We start from the raw sequence: 18,675 nt of genomic DNA, 5'->3' as shown, positions 1-18,675 counted from the left end.
CCTGTTTAGCTAGGGATGATGGGAGTTGTAGTCCCAAAAAAATCTGGCGGGCCGAGTTTGCCTATGCCTGCTATATTGACTGAGCTATCCAGCTCAGTCGGGTGTCAAATTTTCATCCCAGGCAGCAAAACAGATGGGGCAGACCCTGGCCATTCTCAGTGCCATTGTCAGGCTCAGAATTGCACCAGGAAATAACTCCCACCCCTTCTGAAGATACACTTGGCTGTACTTTTCCCAACCAGTTCCGTCCCTGTTATGTACTGAGTTGAATAGGATTCAGAATGCAGCAGTCTGATTGGCCCTAGAACAATAGGGTCCAGAATGCAGCAGTCTGATTGGTCCACAGGAGCCACCCAATCCAGCTTCAGGTGGAAGTGAATCCGCAACCTGATTGGCCTACAGGAGAATCCCGGAATTAGCCAATCACGTGGGGCGCATTGTGTAAATAATGTATATAAAGCCGACATTCTGGGGGAACTTCCATTCCTCCTCACCACTATGAGCTGAATAAAGAGCATGAAATCCACTCTCGACTCCGAGTATATTTCAATCTCCTTTAACTCCCAGCCCCCCAAAGAATCAATAATAGAGATACATATGCATTTCGGGGGTAAAAAACCCCAAGTTGATGGTGCTCATATCTTGATCAAAGTGCTGGGTTGAAAGTGCAGTACAAAATGGCAGGGAAAAGCTGTAGACACACACAAACATTTGGCGGCTCCCCGAGAGATCATTCCCACCAACTCTACAGCCAGCCACTGGGGCCTGCCCTGTGCCCACGGGTGCTGCCCCACTTGTTGCACCTGGCCTGACTCACGTCGTCAAAAAGTGGCATCACGCTGGTGGCCACCTCGACGGTGAGGGAGTTCACTTCCCTGCTCTGACACTTCAGGAGGTCTGGCAGGAGCCTGAGAGCCTTCACGTTGATGTCTCTGTCGGCCTCGCGCACCCTGGCTATGATATCGGGAAAGGCAGGCTTCAGTTTTTTCATCTGCGCGACACAAAAGGCTGAGTCACAGATCTCCAGAGAAACAACAAAGACAGGTACGTAGCAGATGTCTTTCTTCCGGGGAATCTTTAGCTTTGAACAGAACACAAGATGCCACAGAGGGAAAGGCTTGCAGAGAACCAAAACCTCATGGCTGGTTCCTCGCCCTCCCTTGTCAAAAAGATTAAAATGGTGGCGTAGAAGACATGAGCCAGAAAGTATTCGGATTCCGCACCATTAAAAATCAGCATCTGCACATGCAGACGTTCCTTATGAACTCCACATCTGTTCACCAAACTGTCGGAGAGTTTGCAGGAATAAAGGGATTTTCCTTCCCCATATCTGGTGGGAATGCCCACATGTTGCTTTTATTCTGGAAGAAAATTCATCAGGCGAAACTAGATATTATCAAAACACATAGATTTCTCCTCTGTTTTCCCTACTAAATACGTGGACATGTACCATGAAGACATTTTGCCGGAAGGAACATCTGACACAGATGTTGCTGGGATCCCTATGGCACAACAATGGAAATCGTAAAAAAACAACAACCCCAAAGACTAATATCATTATGGTAGAAAAATATTTGGAATTTAGTTACTGCAGAAAAAAGTAACATATAAGCTATGGGTCTCTAATGGACAGGAATATTCTGGTCATTTCTACTCCGTGTGGAGGGATTTTATTTCGTATAGCATAGTTTCAGACTTACGGGTATCTTATTCCCATGCCCTCTAGAGAAATGTGGCTGTCATGATCTTAGATTGTGTGTTATTATTCAATTCGTTTAGGTTTTGCATGCCCTGCCTTTAGTTGGATATCTGATTGAATTTTTGTTATTGTTTATTTATCTTTGTGGTTCTATAATAAATTGAAAACTGGTGATAATGATGATGATGATGATGATAATAATAATATTGAGAATACAGAACAGTGGTGGTCAACCTCTGTCCAGCAGGTGTAATTAGGCAACCAGCAATATCTAGAGCAAGGTTTCCCAAATGGGGGCTTCCAGCTGTTTTGGGACTACAATTCCCATCATCCCTGACTACTGGTCCTGCTAGCTAGGGATGATGGGAGTTGTAGTCCCAAAACAGCTGGAGACCTAAGTTTTGGAAACCCTGATCTAGAGGATGGTAGGCTCCCCACCCACTGGGAAGACCTATTGGTCTACTGGTGGATCACTGTGTGTGTCTCTCACCTTCTCTTGATGATCCAAAAAGCAAATCATGCCGTCGAGAGCTAGGGATCTGAGCTCCAACCGGCTGGCCTTCACCTGCCGGCACAGCTGCTCAATGATGATATCTTCCATAGCTGGCGCTAAGGCTCCCTTATGAAGGAACTAGAACAGAAGAAGAATGTGCAGAACTGGCAGCAGCAGGCCTTGAACATGAAAACATGAGAAGAGCCTGCTGGATTAGGCCAAAGAGGAGCAGAAGGAGGAGGACAGGAGGTGGCAAGATGACATCGCAAGCGATCGTTAAAGAGCCATCACCTCTTTAATCTTCCACCCTCGGGCAGGAGATATAGAAGTATAATCAGCCGTACCAACAGGCTAAAAAATAGCTTCTATCCGTGGCCTGTTAGGCTGTTGAACAGAAAATGACACTGTGAAATTGACTTGCGAGGTGGTGTGTTGTTCGATAAGAGATTGAGTGCTGGGGGGGGGGGAGGAGCTCGTTTAATTTCATTGTACACAGGTTGTACAATGACAATAAAGGTATTATTATAATTATCAAGCTGTGTGCTCCTTGGATGTGTCATCTTGAGGCGACTGCCTCAGCATGCCTTATGGGGGGGCCAGCTCTGCTTGCCAGACCTCCCTGTTTGGCCCACAAGGGCCAAATATGTGGCGTCAGGGCTTGCAAAGCTCTCTGCGCTGGTCTCTGCAAACTCCTTCAAGCAGCTGAGACGCAGGACTCGCAAAGCACAGGTGACCACAGCTAAGTTTGTGGCTTGGGAGGTGCAGTGCGCTGGGCTCTGAAAGCCTTTGCAGTCCGCTGAAAACAACTGTGCGCAGCTTGATTTGCCAAAAATGTGGGTTGGGGGAATGGCTATGATGCTCTTGGGGGAAGCAGATGGGAGTCTAAGAGGGGCTGGGGCGGATCAGCTGTACAATTAATCAGACCCACCTACCTCCATAAAACAAGGCTCACCTCAATTAAGAAAGGCATCACAGTGATGTGTTTCGGATACCCCTCGCTTTCCAGAATGTCCAGCAGGTAAGGCAACATTCTTTCGCTTCCCTCGCCCCTGACTATCTCTCTTGCCATTGAAAAACAGAAACACTGGGTGTCCAAAGCATTGCAAAATGGAGTGTTCTTCTCCCATGATCCAGCCAGCCATGTCTCAGCCTTCCTGCTTTGACTACAGAGCTGTCATATCACACCACCTGAGCTAGCTATTGGTGTTTCCTGCTTGGCAGGGGGTTGGACTCAATGGCCCTTGTGGTCTCTTCCAACTCTATGATTCTATGATTCTATACACAAGGAAGGCCCTGCAACAAAATGCTGCAGAGTGGATTCCATTCTCGCTGAATGGGTGACGGGGAGGACTGGACATGCTAGTGGCCCAATCCCAGTCATGATTAATTATTTGATTTCTCCATCAAAGTTTATGGGCAGCTCCTATTTTGGAGACACCTGAAAACGGCTTCTTGGTATGAACTGAGAAATGGACTACTGCAATGGGCTCTACGTGGGGCTACCTTTGAAGGTGACCCAGAAACCGCAACTAATCCAGAATGCGGCAGCCAGACTGGTGACTGGGAGTGGCTGCCGGGACCACATAACACCGGTCTTGAAAGACCTACATTGGCTCCCAGTACGTTTCCGAGCACAATTCAAAGTGTTGGTGCTGACCTTTAAAGCCCTAAACGGCCTCGGTCCAGTATATCTGAAGGAGCATCTCCACCCCCATCGTTTTACCGGGCACTGAGGTCCAGCACCGAGGGCCTTCTGGCGGTTCCCTCACTGCGAGAAGCCAAGTTACAGGGAACCAGACAGAGGGCCTTCTTGGTAGTGGCACCCTCCCTGCGGAACACCCTCCCACCAGATGTCAAAGAGAACAACAACTACCAGACTTTTAGAAGACATCTGAAGGCAGCCCTGTTTAGGGAAGCTTTTAATGTTTGATGTATTACAGTATTTTAATATTTTTTGGGAAGCTGCCCAGAGTGGCTGGGGAAGCCCAGCCAGATGGGCGGGGTATAAATAATAAATTATTATTATTATTATAAATTACCTATGTGGACAATGAAATGGTTTTAGACCTCAGAGTCTCTATCTCCCTCCTCCCTTTCAAGGTGCTTGGTTCCATTCACTCTCCCCTGCCCCCTTAGTCCACATTCAATGCCATCCAGACCCTTATGGGGCTGATATGAAGTTCCACGCCTTAAGGATCTTCCCCAAAGATTTTTGGAAACTCGCTGCTCCTTTTAACAGCGATGTGCTTACCTGGCAAAGAGACTGAGACCTTTCAGGTGGGTCCTGCGATGCAACAGGAATTCTGAACCTCTCCTATTGTTCATGATGAGGATAAGGTCCTCATCTCCTGCTCGCCTGATGAGGCCTTTGAAAGTTTTCAAAGCAGACCTGCACACAGAGCCAAATCCGTATTAGAATGGATTTCTTGTGCTGGGTTACAGCAGTTCCTCAAAGGGGTGGGATGATACCTCAGTGATTTGGGTAGGCCATAGTTTATGCAGGTAAAAGATAGCTGGCTCTCACAGAGTCCCGGGCACCACAGGGGTTGGGGTGCGGAGACCAATTTGTGCTGAAGTTGTTCCCTTGATCACAGCAATCCTGGCTACCGTCACTCACATGTGAACCCCACGCCGCTAAGCATTTTGAAGAAAACACCCTTGCATTTTCAGGCTTTTTTCTACATGCAGCCTTGAGGACCAGAAACTTGCAAAAGCACAGCCTGGTGTGACAATGCAGAAGCTGCCATTCTTCAATTGGAGGCTGTCGCTGTGTGTCATGTCACAAATTGAAAAGACAATTTCCTAAAAAACAACCTTGGGCCGGACGAGGAGCAAAGTCCGGCTCGGCAGGGAGCTGCGTGCATGCGTCCGGCCGCCCTGGCTACAGGGCTACCGCAGTATCAGTCGACCCTGCCTGTGACAAACAGGGAAAATCGGATGAACCAAAAGAAGCGCACCTGAAAGGAGCAGGAGGGGTGGGGATCTCCTGGCGGATGCAGGCCGTCGTGTAGACATCCGTCTCCTCTGGTGTAAAGTACACGGCAAAGGAGATCTGGCAGAGGACTGCTATGGACAGCGTGGTGAACATCTCTCTCAGCACCTCCCGGCAGGCTGGGGACGGGCGCCTCAAAATCTCATAAAACGCTGCATTGGCCTGGGAGGTCGGTCAAGGCGCCTGATCGTACCTGAGCAAGGAGAGGAATTTCCCGCCCACTTCCCTTCCCGGCCACGTCCTTAGGTGCCTCAAATGGTCACCTGGACGCCGAAGGGGCATCTCTGGGCTCTGTTTCATTTTGCTGCCTGAGGCAAGGGTGCCGCCCCCCCTTGCCTCCCTTACCGGGGTCATGTGGCGGCTTTGGGAGAGGAAGCCGGAATCTGCTGCCACTGCGTGACCCACCCAACAGGGGTGGGTGCTGTGCCTGCAGTGGCACTGCCCCATGGAAGTCCGCTGCCCGAGGCGGGTCGCTTCCCTCTGCCTCGTGGGCAGGCTGGCCCCGGGGATGGGCCTTGGTGATGTCACGCACAGGGCCGCTTTGCTCTTTGGGTGCTTTCTTGGGGGCCAGAGTCCTGCCAGCACTTACAGCCAAGGGTCGCAAGGAGGCCTTAACCCTGTGGCCATCCCAGTAGATCGGCTGCTCTTGCAGGATGGACTGCAGCACGCCCAGGACCTTCTGCGCAGTGTCGGAGAAGCAGATTAAGCTGTTCCACATGGCGGAGGCGGTGCTGCGAGGGGGGGAGAAGCAGGGGTTTCGGTTGGCACACAAAATGCGTTCAGATTACGGCGAAACGAGAGAAAAGCTATTTAGACCAGTATGTGTGTGTATCTTCAATAGCACTGGCTAGGCAGTGATGTGGGACTTAGGACTGGAGGGGTCGTTCTGTGGGATTGGAGAAAGATGGAGCGTAACTTGTGAATAAATGTGCTTTTAATTTTTTAAAAAGGAAAAGAGCATTGGCTGTTCTTCTACAGTTCTCCACAACCTATCGTTGTGAGCAGGGATGTTCAGCTCTGACGAATATGAGAGAGCGGAAAAGAGAAAGGCATCTCTGCGTTGATGAGATTGAGTGTTTGCTTGTCTCAAATTAGACCCAGGACTCAGCTACACAGCTGCAAACATAACGTTTTAAGTACATCATACATAGAACTATATATAAAAAATATTAAAAAGTCAAGTAGCACCTTAGAGACCTACTAAGTTTGTTATTGGTATGAGCTTTCGTGTGCATGCACACTTCTTCAGATATGATGCAGGCACACGAAAACTCATACCAAGAACAAACTTAGTTGGTCTCTAAGGTGCTACTGGACATTTTTAAAAATATATTTCTACTGTGTCAGACCGACATGGCTACCTACCTGAATCATACAAACATGACACTAGATGGCAGTGATGAGCTTATGGCAAATTCAATATATTTTTCAAAACGCTTTTTTAAAAAAGCATTTTCACAGTGTTTTTTAACGTGTGTCTAGATTCCACCCTGGTATAAATGAGATTATCTGGCAAAAGCAACCTCTCACCTCTCACTGAGTTTGTACACATACTTAAGTTTCATGCTCGTTTATAATTACATTTTGGAAATGATTCACCTTCTTACATAGCTGTATTGTTTGATACTTTCTGGACATCCCATGATCATATTACAAAGTAGTTGTGTTCTGTGTTATAAATCAAGCACTGCTAGGAGTTATTTCTTTTTGTTTCCCAGTATATTTTTGTTGACAAAAATTCGGTGTGGCGTAGGCAAATTTGTACAGTGGTACCTCGGGTTAAGTACTTAATTTGTTCCGGAGGTCCGTTTTTAACCTGAAACTGTTCTTAACCTGAAGAACCACTTTAGCTAATGGGGCCTCCTGCTGCTGCCGCGCCGCTGGAGCACAATTTCTGTTCTCATCCTGAAGCAAAGTTCTTAACCCGAGGTAATATTTTTGGGTTAGTGGAGTCTGTAACCTGAAGCGTATGTAACCCGAGGTACCACTGTATTCTGAAAGTGTGGCCCAGAGAAAAAAGTTCAAGAACCACTGATTTAGCCAGTACGAAAAGGATTTTAAATCAATTTTTTTTTTATCCCGCTCACCTGTCACACTGGACAGAGCAGGCCAGGAGAGTCTTCACCACATCTTGAGGGCGGCTCTTCCCCAGAAGCAAGAGGAACCTGAAGACTTCCAGGCGGGCCTGCGGGTCTCCGATGTGCTCCAGACTGAAATACATGAACCTGGTGGTTTTGGGCACCTGCGGGGGAAGAGAGGTGGGAAGAGGTGACTGGGGAGAGAGGAGAAGGGGGATCAGGAGGCTCCAAGGCAGCGTACCTTTATGAAAACGGGCTGAGGATCCCTCAACATGGCTTTCAGCATCAGGATGGCAGCCTTCGTGTGGTAAAGGTTGTCGTCCCTCATGCCCTTGATGGCTGCTAGGAGGAAGTCCATCTGCTCGTCGGCATGCAGGCATTTTTTGAATTTCTGAAAACGGAGGGGGTCCGTTGAAAGCCTGGTGGTGGTTACACCAAAGAGCTGGGATCCATCATGGTTGGGATCATATCTTGGGATCAGCCGACTCGCTATGGGACCCTCCTTAAGATCAGTCGGTAGAGCATGAGACTCTTGATCCCATGGTCATGGATTCGAGTCTCACTTTGGGCCAAAACTTCTTGCATTGTAGGGGATTGGATTAGAACGGGGTTTCCCAAACTTGGGTCTCCAGCTCTTGTTGGACTACAGCTTCCATCTTCCTTATCTTGCAGGACCAGTGCTCAAGGATCATGGGAGTTATACTCCAAAAAGAGCTGGAGACCCACGTTTGGGAAACCCTGGACAAGAGGATCCTCACGGTCCCTTCCAATTCTATGATTCTGATGCTGCAGAAAAGGTTGCAGTGCTCTCCTTATGCATAGGAAAGACCACAGTGCAGTGTTAGGGCTCGTCCACACTTCTAACCAGTGCTAAAAATGGAGGCCAACCAATTGGCATTTGCTCCGATTCAACAGTAAAAATAGATTTTACTTGGGGGAAAGTTGTGGGGCAAATGGATGTGTGGATGAGCCCTCTGAGTGGGGACTGGGACTAGGAATTAAAAATCTGCAGCATTAAATCGTCCTATTCAGGATTTTTACCTGACAGCCAGACAGCCAAGCCATTTCTTGGATACTCCATTGCATCCCCTCTCCCTCTATTTTGTTTTTATTATCCCTGCTGCCCCCACCATCACTCAGTTTTCTGAGTGCTGGGCATTTTTCATATTCATTCTTTCTTTTTTTAAACTCATTGAAACTATCTCAGATACAGCAGTGGAGCAGAGAGGGACCTTTGAAGAGCCACTGGCAGTCAAACACAGTCCTGGGCTCAGTTATACGATCACTAGCTCAAAACCCAGGTGTGCCCTTGGCTGCACGGTAAACACCAAGACACAGCCCGTCCTGCCTTTCTGTCTGTGCCTGAGTGCAACTGGATGCGCTTCCTTTTTAAAAACAAAACAAAACATAATTTTATTAATCTAGATTAACTGGATGGGTTTCCAAACTCCTGTGTTGGTTACATTCGTTTCAGTTGCACCTGTAAAACAGGTCCACGCCCAAAATTGCCAGGTGTGAAGAAGACACACGTTGGAGCTGGTGAGAAGGGTTTACCATGGTGGTGGTGCTGATGTCAGAGAACCAGGCCAGCCAGAATATCTTTTCCTCTTTCCAGTCCTGCATAAGCTCCATAAATTCTGTGTCGTTCTCAGGCTTCATCAGGCCTCAAGAAATGTACAAAGAAACCAGAGATTAGATAGATCGGTAGAAAGATAGATATAGATACAGTCATACCTCGGGCTAAATATGCTTCAGGTTGAGCGTTTTCAAGTTACGCTCCGCAGCGACCCAGAAGTAACGGAACGCGTTACTTCCGGGTTTCGCTTCTCACGCATGCGCAGACGCTCAAAATGACGTCACGCACATGCGCGGAAGCAACAAAATGCTACCTGCGCATGCGCAGACATGCAGTCGTGTGTTACGTTCTACTCAGGATGTGAACGGTGCTCCGGATCCTATTCGCATCCAGAGGCACCACTGTATAGCTCTAGATGTAGATAGATGCTCAGATATATACGGTATACCTATAGAGATTTTATATATACACACACACACACACACACACACACACACACACACACACACAGAGTGCTGCACCCCCACACACATAGGTCACACATAGGTGCCAATACTCACCATGAAATGTATTAGCGGTGGGACAGTGGCCTTTGGAGGTTTTGAAGGACCACGTGGCATGGATTTCCCCAGTGGGTCACCCCAACGGAAAGTGGAGCTGGAGGAGTTGGGGGTCAGCTCAAGGGCATAGCTGTCAACTTACAGATTTGAAAATAAGGGACCAGCAGCCTTGAAAATAAGGGACCAGACCCTCACCTGTTCCAGGCACTCCAGTCTTCCTGTCCTCCTGCAGTCTGGTCAAACTCATGCTGGTAGCTTCAAGAACACTGCCCAACCAACTTTGTAACCAGAGGTTCAACTGAATAGAATCTGAATCACATGCACCACAAGGCCTATGCAGCCTCAACTTAAGATGGCTCCCTGGCCTGGCTTTGCACTGCAAAGTTTGCAGCAGCACGTGCAACAAAATGACGTCCAGCATTCAAAAACCTCTCAGCTTGCATTAACTAGCCACACACAAGGCATGCAAGCTCCACCCCCCAGTCGTTCTTAGACTTCTTATTGGGTGAGCAACACAGCCAAGCAACACAGTTGGAGCCTCCCTCCTCCCTGGCCAGCAGGGAGGGAGGGAGAGGAGCTGCTTCCTTTGAAATTCAAGGGACATCATTTAAGGGACATCCATCAATAAGGGACAGCGGCGGGACATGGCGCTGGAATAAGGGACTGTCCCTTCAAATAAGGGACACTTGGCAGCTATGCTCAAGGGCCATAGGCACCCCTAAGCAGGGTGCGGGGAGGGGATGGAGGAGCGAAAGGAGGCCGCCCAAGACCCTTCAGGCCAGCCAGCAGGGAAGCTCAGACCGGACCCTGAAGGTGGCCCTCCAGGGCTCTCCACCCGGCCCTCAGAAAGGCAGGGTTGGGCTGACAGACAGGCTGGGAGAATAGCAGGAGCAGCCATGAAACAAGCCTCCACCAGGCAGGCTCAGAAGGCGAAGCCACCCTTGCCAATCTGAAGACGCTCTAAGCCAGCGGTTCTCAACCTGTGGGTCCCCAGATGTTGTTGGACTACAACTCCCATCATCCCTGAGCTCCGGCCTTGCTAGCTAGGGGTGATGGGAGTCGTAGTTCAACAACATCTGGGGGCCCACAAGTTGAGAAAGACTGCTCTAAGCGAAGAACCTTTTTTGCTTTATCTCCTCTGGCGGGACATCCAGCTTCTCAGCCATTGCCAACATGCCAACCCTTTTATTTCCCTTTCCCCGCCATGAACCGTCTTGGGGAAATCCAGCGGGTCCTTGCTCTTACTCTTCTGGTGAAGGATCAGGGTGTACAGGCAGTGGAGTGCGTCGGCCGCCCAGTGGCACACGCTCTCGCTGGAGTCCTTGCTGCAAAGCGCCAGGTGCCCCGCCAGCTTCCCCATCTTGAAGTCCTTCATTCCCTGCAGGAGAGAAGCATTCTACTGTACCCTATTTTCTGCTCCTCCTCAAGTGTGGCAGCCATTTTGTGTCATGCCACGCACCCCATGGCAGCCATTTTGTGTCATGCCACAAACACCACAGCAGCCATTTTGTGCTGTGCCACAGAACCCACAGCAGCCATTTTGTGTCACACCTCACAGCAGCCATTTTTTGTCATGCCACATACTCCATGGCAGCCATTTTGTGCCATGCCATGCACCCAACAAAGCCATTTTGTGTCATGCCACGCACTCCACGGCAGCCATTTTGTGCTGTCCCATGCGCCCCACAGCAGCCATTTTGTGCCATGCCACCCACCATGGCTGCAGTGGGGTGCAAAGAGAAGCAGGCCTTATTCAACCTCCCTATGGATTTGGACCCTGCTGCCATGATATCCTCAAATGCACCCCTTTACTCTTTGCTGTGAAGGTGACACACTGACATGGGCTACGAGACGGTGTTATTTTACAGTGGTGAAACTTATGTTTTGCAGATTCCTTCTGTGAGGGATCTTTTTAAAAAATGGTTTTGGGTGTGAGGAATTCAAATCTGCTATTATTTTTGTGACTGGACAACATTTAGCTTGGCAAGTACATTTGAGGAAGAAGCACATAAACAGCTTTTGGAAAACCAAAGAATTTTAATTTTACCTTCTGAAAATGCCAGGTATTGCTTAATAAAAATAATAATAATGCAATATTAATATATAGTATAACTGCAAGTACTTGGCAATCATTTCTAATGATTTCTATGCAATTTTACTCCCCAAGCAAAACTAAATTATATTAATTTAACCAAAATATCTTTTGAATTCCCAAGTCCTCCTTCAGTGTTACAATTTTTTAGCACCCCCATTTGGGGAATTTGAAAGTTGAAAAATCCAGCATGTCCTAATGGGGGTACAGCTCAGTGCCGCAGGCAATCTTTGCACTAATCAAGTCCTCACTCCTTACACATATATAAATTCCTCCCCCCAACTCCCCCCCCCAACTGTCAGTCATCATGACGGGCATTTTCCCCCTGATGACTGGTGTCAGCTGAGCTTGGAAAGCTCATTCTGAAAGAGAACTAGTTCTAATCCAAGTTTGGCACACCCGTCCCTTAACAAAGTGAGCAAATTCAGTTCATGTCGAACCCTCTGATTCTGTTATTCTGTGATTCTATGATTCAACAAACAGTTCAAGTTCAAATAATCCCAGCCATGCAGAAGATTAAAAGTTGCTGGGCTGGAGTGTAAAATCACAGAGGCATAGAATTGTACCTAAGAGCAGCAAGAAAGTATCTTAAAACACGTGCAGAGAGTGAATTGCTCCATTTAGAGTATTTCCCCCCAGCAGATGAAAGCACCAGTCTGAAGAGTAAGAAACAAATGCAAGAGAATGAGCTTCAAACCAGGAATCATTCAAAGTCTTCCTCCAAAAGGAACTTAATTCACATAAATTCAATATGTGCAGTTTTTAGGGTTGCCATATGTCCTCTTTTTTTAGGACATGTCCTCTTTTTCATGATTCGCCATAGCGATCCATAGCTAAAAGTAAAAATCTGAAAATGTGTCCTCTCTTTTTGCTCTTCAGAATATGGCGACCCTAAAAACTGCAGGTGAATTGTTCAGCAGTTATGGGAACTACATTCAGGTGTAGTTTGGAGGTTTTCTGAACTACTTCCACAAAGTTTGCTAAACCAAACCAGCCCTGGGAATGGGTGACTGAGCCTCACTTTGGGTGTGCAATGGGACGTGATGCAGCAGACCAGCTTGGTGATTCTAGACAAGGCCATGATCCGCTCCTCGACGAACGGGGATCCCGTTTCAGGAAGAAGGAACTGGAACGGCAAAATAAGGACGTCGTACTGCAGCAGAATCCATGGAGGTTTCATGAGACGCATTCTTGTAGAGCACAAGTGGGAGCTGCAGCCCAGAGTTGCAGCGTGAAGTGCTCTAGGGCATTTTGTTCTATTCTCCCTCCAACCTACTTCCAAATTTCTCTCCACAAGGTCTGCAAGCATTACAAAGACCCCGAGCATGCCCAGTCCTTTCTGGGCTGTTTTCGGGAGTTTCTCTCCCTCAGGGAGTTGTGTTTTTTTGGTTTGTGCTTTTCCATCTCTCTTTATGAATGGGTGGTGCTGTTTTGGCTGCACATGTTCCCCCTATAATTATACTATCAAAGACCTGTAGAGTCGGAAGGGACCACAAGGGTCATCCAGTCCCACCCCCAACGTGGGGCTCAAACCCGCAACCTTGAGATTAAGCGTCTCATGTACTACCGACTAAGCTAGCATCTTATGTTTAAGGAGCCCCCAATGTTGTAACCTTTCCTCCTAAGGGAGCGGCTCCATCCAGTCTAGGCCGTTTCTGCCCTATCTCAATGATATCCTTTTTGAGGTTTCCCTACGATGGTTTTCCCACAGCCAAACAGAGACACAATTACCAAGGCAAAGTCATTCTTAAAGAGCCGGGCAAACCACAAAGCTGTGGGCTTCTTATTGTGTATTCAGACTGGCTGCAGTTCTCACTCTGGGCCACCAGTATGCAAATGAAGGATTGAGAGTTGCTTTCACCGATTGGGTAGCTAGTTGGAATTTGTTACTGTTACAGGTTATTGAACATTATATAAGGCAGCCAGCTTCACTGTTGAGAGAGACTTAGAGTAGTGCTAAGTGCTGTAATAAAGAGCTGTTGCTTAAAAGAGCTGTGTCTGTTGCCCATCTTTCCCACTATACAACACTTCTAGTGCTAACCTTTCCTTGGGCTCCGTTAGGAGGAGTTTTTTAGGGCTATTTTCATTGTCCGCACTCACATGTACACGGGTCGGCTTACTCACCATGAGAGTTTCTCTTATCAGGGTCGGGTTGTAGTGACGTTGACCAATGTAGCCCAGCTTACTGCTGTCTAGGTTTGCGCTGATGAGGTCTATGCAGTCCAGGAACTTGACCTTCTCAGGTAATTCCTAGCCTCCCCAACCAAGGACAGGAAGATGAGTTCAAGAAGGATTAGCAAGAGCGGCAAGCCATCTTGACTACCGCAACATGCTCTCTGCGGGGCTGCCCCCGGAAAGATTTGGAAACTTACGACTCTTCTGGGGGCGTTCCGCAGGGAATGTTTTACTCCAATGCCGTGCCTACTTTGCTGGGTTCGAGCCCAATTCAAATTATTCCTGAATTATGTGACTGGAGGAAGAAGCCCCCACTCCCTCCATTTTTAAGGAACTCATGTTGTAGCAGGGAAAGCGAGGGCAGGGTTGGGGTGCAGATACCTGGTGGCTTTTGTGGAGAAACTGGTGCATGAAGCGCATGACAGCTCTCATGTCTCCCTCAGATGCTGCAGAACTAAATGTTGTCTGGGAGGAGTCTGAGCTTGGTGAATCTGAAACAGATTTATTAATTTAATAAGTAAATACTGCGCCTTTCCTCCCAGAGGAGCCCAAAGGAGCAAAAACAAAAAAACCTTCATTGTTAAAAAATATATATAAACAAAACAAAACAAATTTAAAATATTTAAAAACTGCTAAACTCATCTAAAAGCAATGAAACACAATTAAACAACAGACAAGTTTTCAGCAAACGTCTAAAGCAGGGGTCAGCAACCTTTTTCAGCCATGGGTTGGTCCACCCTCGAACAATGTGGGGGGCTGGACTATATTTTGAAGAAAAAAAATGAATTCCTATGCCCCACAAATAACCCAGAGATGCATTTTAAATAAAAGCACGCATTCTACTCATATAAAAACATGCTGATTCCCGGACCGTCCGTGGGCCGGATTGAGGGGGGCATCCGGCCCCCAGGCCTTAGGTTGCCTACCCCTGGTCTAAAGGAATATGCAGCTGCCTCATATGGGGATTGAACCTGAGACCTTGGTATTATCAGCACCACGCTGTAAGCAGCTGAGCTGCCCAGAGACAGAACTAAACCTTATCCTCCCACCTGTGCTGCCACCAGTCTTGTCAGCTGAAGGGCAGGTGTACTGGTCTGGGGAAAATGGCCCGATGAGACAAAATGGACCCTGGCAGGCTGGAGGTTCTGCACCCCAACGTAATGGAAGCCTCCATGTGCAAAGCTGTGATTTGTGCTGGCAATTAAGACAAACCTATTCTCCAGGTTAAACCAGGTTAAACACGGCTTGCCGATCAGAAGGTTGGCGCTTCGAATCCCCTTGGCGGGGTGAGCTCCCGTTGCCCGGTCCCTGCTCCTGCCCACCTAGCAGTTCGAAAGCACGTCAAAGTGCAAGTAGATAAATAGGTACCACTCCAGCGGGAACTTAAACGGCATTTCTGTGCGCTGCTCTGGTTTGCCAGAAGCGGCTTAGTCATGCTCGCCACATGACCCGGAAGCTGTATGCCGGCTCCCTCGGCCAATAAAGCGAGATGAGCGCCGCAACCCCAGAGTCAGCCAGGACTGGACCTAATGGTCAGGGGTCCCTTTACCTTTATTCTCCAGGCAGCAGACTCAAGAGCATTTTCATAAGCATGCTTCCTTTTCTGAAGAATGAGGACATGATGCACCAACAGGAAACCCTCAAGCAGGAATTGAACGCAAGCGCCCTCTCCTCTCTTGCGGCTTCCAGCAACTGGTATTCAGAAGCATTGCTGCCTCCAGCTGTGAAGGAAGATCACCACCTCTGGAACCACCCTATGACTGCGTCATCAGCGAGAGAAGCTTACCTGCATTTTTGGGCGCCGACACTGAGCCTTCCCAGCTGCTAAGGTCTTGCAACGACTGTGTCCAAAACATTCTCCGATTCGTTTAGCAGGAAGCGCTGCTGGGGGAATGTTGATATTGGCTCATGTATGCTAGCAAGCCCAGGCACTGGGCATTCACCCAGTGCCACAACTGTATCTGTGATTAATGTGTGTCAGCTCAGTTATCTGTTAGCTTGCAGTTAGTATGTGAGACATCAGTCTGTTGGTGTTACTTGTCCAGCGTTACATCTTGAATTGGTGGAGTTTATTTGGAGCAACAGAGATACTTTGCACTTGTACATATCTGTACATATCTGTATCTGCAATAGCCTACAAGCTGCGTCTATCTATGTCCAGAACTGGTTTAGTGAGCCTTATCTTCTGCAACAGTAAATTATTCAGACCTTAAGCCGTTTCTGTGTGGTGACTGGCACTGGGAACAACTTCCATTGTGTGTGGATCTCACCTGAGATTCCCAATAGAGCATCCTGTTGAAATCCTGCAACAAATACAGCTCATAAGTGGCCCCTAGAAAGTTGTCTAGAAGGGAATGTGGCCCTAAGTGGGGAAAGAAACTGCAGTAGCAACTTTCGTAGTTTAACTGTGTGCCGTGTACAGATAGTACCTCCTTTAATCTGCCCCAACTCTTCCAAAATTCAATTTCATTGAATGAAGGTGGTCGTGTAGGTGATTTGTTGCCATAGGAGACAATGTTTGAAGATGCATTCCTACCTTTTTTATCATTATAATGTCCATGTGAGAGAGGATGAAAGAGTGACAGATTTTGGACACACAAAATCTGTATGTGTTTTTTATTTGGAATGTTTCTCCCCAAGTTGTTGTTTAGTCGTTTAGTCGTGTCCGACTCTCCGTGACCCCCTGGACCAGAGCACGCCAGGCACCTCCGTCTTCCACTGCATCCCGCAGTTTGGTAAGACTCATGTTGGTAGCTTCGAGAACACTGTCCAACCATCTCGTCTCCCCAAGTTATGTTTACACAAATATATTGTCTTCCTGTTCATTATACTTATTTAGACTAGGACATTTATTGTATTCTATATTTGATCTTCTTTTGTAATGCTGTATTTCGTAATGTTCTGTTTAATCTGTAAACTGCTTAGAGGGAATTATGAAATGATATAGAAATCATTGAAATATGTAAACTTTTGGGACATCTCTTGGAGTTAAGTTATGCTCAGCCCGTAGATTTGGGCAAATAATACACATATATCAAAATAGGCACAAACCTCCAATGATGTCATTTGAAGGAAACTGACCTTAAATGCACATTGGAAACCCTGAAATATCTCTCAGAAATTGGGGTGCAGTATAACAATATGATACAATGCAACACACAGTGAACACTAATGGAGCTGTGTAAAAAATGAATAATTTGGCAAGAGACCGCCCCAACCCAGTAAGAATTTTACCCACAATCTTCCATCTTTTGAAAATAATGGAAAACAAAAGGAGGGGAAGAATGATTGCATCCTACCTGCTGAGCAAATATGAGGGAATGATTTCGCTGCCAACCTGGGACAGTGGCTAGAGAGGTGTTTTTCACCCTTAAAAGTCTCACTGTTTCAAATCCATAGTACGCCAACAGATGAAAGGAAAAAGAGTTTAGAAAGGCTTGGTGGTCAACGCAACTGAAGATGTGCTCTGGACACTACTGGCTTGAGGCAAGGACTGCCAGCTACTGAACCAGGCAAGGTGGCAGTTGAGATCAAGTGCCCATGGCAGTTATTGATGTCATAATGGCCAGGGAACCAATGACACATGACAATCAAACGCTCTGCTCCAACGGACGTTCCCCTCCTAAGCTGATCTTGCCTCTGGAGAGCTTCATGGAGGTTCAAATTATGAAAAGTTACTGGTGCAGATATAAAACGGTTATATAAAACAACACCCCAATTTTAATGGAACCCTATTTGTACGAGTGTATCTTGCTGACACTTTCCTTACCGCAAAAAGTCATTTAAAAAAGAGAGAGCCAGAGCGTGTGGGTCTGCACTGCGAGGGAGCCAAAGTGCTTTAATCCACCTTGAATTCTGCAAACCTAAATTTGCCGGCATGTCATTGAATTCCTCTTGCTAAATGGTGACAGCCTGGAGGAGGTCCCTAGTTATGTTAGGGTAGGATACTGGAACTCCTGCGTGTTCTGTATAAAATGTTCTGGGTGTCCGTTCCCCTGATTTTTGGACAAATCTTTATCCTGACCTTTGACACCAGAGATTTGTGTGTGTTTTCTGGGCATACCCTATTCCTGTGATTGTAATCTGCTTTAACCGTTTTGGATTGTGAATCTTAAATTGTTGTAACCTGTTCTGGGACCTGCAGGTTAAGGTTGTGTAATAAATTTTAAATAATAATAATAATAATAATAATAATAATAATAATAATAATAATGTTTAATTATTATTTCTATGTTAAAAAACCTGATGGTTTAAGAGCAGAGTTTCTCATGCAGTGGATCACCTTGTCTTGACTGTGAGCACTGTGGAGTGCCTCCAACGATCCAGATGTGTGGAATATTTGCACATCAGTGTCATGTTCACCCTGGCTTTGCAGCTGCTGCTGACATGCAAACGCTCCAGCACATACAAACAGAGCAGGCTTGGCCAACCTGGTGCCCTCCAGATCGTTTGGACTGCAACACCTGCCACCTGTGATAACTGGCCCTGCTGGGTGGGGTTGAAGGTTCTGGAGTGCGCCAGGTTGGGAGAGGGACAGTTGAGGAGCACGGCATTTGAGTAGCGTTACCCATAATGCAAAGTGCAAGCAGACACCCAGAGCACTCTGGGAGCTGTAGTTCTCTGGAGAACAGAAGAGCCTTCTTTCTCGCTATTGTGGGCTTCTATCTCCTAATTCTCTCCTTTACGACCTCTTAAGTGATAGTGTAATTTTCAATTTATCATTGATTTGTAGGAGAAAACTGAACTTGGTAGAGCTTAATCTGACTTTGGAAATTCTGACTCCAAAGATACTTGAGAAATTATCAGGAAGAATCTTACAGAAAAAAGTGTTCTCTCTACTCTCGAGGTTGCAAAGCACAGCGCTTGCTCTCCTCTCTATTTAAATCTCCCTTTGTGTAGAGATTTTCAAAAGGAGTATATGACAAATCTGAAGAATCATGAATTGTGCAGGCTGTTTATGTTAGCCAGATTTATATGTTTCCCTCGATGATAGTGAGAGGAAGATATTTA

The 18,675-nt window shown here is 47.1% G+C and overlaps 1 protein-coding gene across 6 annotated transcripts; it reads right to left on the bottom strand.

Annotated features, from left to right (window-relative positions):
* Positions 1-614: 614 nt before the first annotated feature.
* LOC309369768 (maestro heat-like repeat-containing protein family member 7) lies at positions 615-17,221 on the bottom strand. 6 transcript variants are annotated; one of them, XM_081911032.1, is made up of 15 exons: positions 16,965-17,221; positions 15,452-15,549; positions 14,047-14,156; positions 13,615-13,740; positions 12,512-12,616; positions 10,644-10,776; positions 8,817-8,926; positions 7,504-7,653; positions 7,272-7,426; positions 5,774-5,915; positions 5,150-5,346; positions 4,444-4,581; positions 3,145-3,253; positions 2,190-2,330; positions 615-991 (listed from the first exon to the last, which is right to left on the bottom strand). In XM_081911032.1, exons 2-15 carry the CDS (start codon positions 15,519-15,521, stop codon positions 746-748), a joined length of 1,932 nt encoding a protein of 643 aa, XP_081767158.1. In that variant the 5' UTR covers positions 15,522-15,549; positions 16,965-17,221; the 3' UTR covers positions 615-745. The 6 variants fall into 6 exon arrangements, with proteins under 6 accessions (XP_081767158.1, XP_081767159.1, XP_081767156.1 ...); XM_081911033.1 differs by having other exon boundaries at positions 17,003-17,221; XM_081911030.1 differs by having other exon boundaries at positions 616-991; positions 15,452-15,546.
* Positions 17,222-18,675: the final 1,454 nt, after the last annotated feature.

The sequence above is a fragment of the Podarcis melisellensis genome, assembly GCF_964234715.1.
Source record: "Podarcis melisellensis genome assembly, chromosome: 5".
NCBI classification, from domain to species: Eukaryota; Metazoa; Chordata; class Lepidosauria; order Squamata; family Lacertidae; genus Podarcis; species Podarcis melisellensis.
This window is presented reverse-complemented; position numbering and strand designations above follow the sequence as displayed.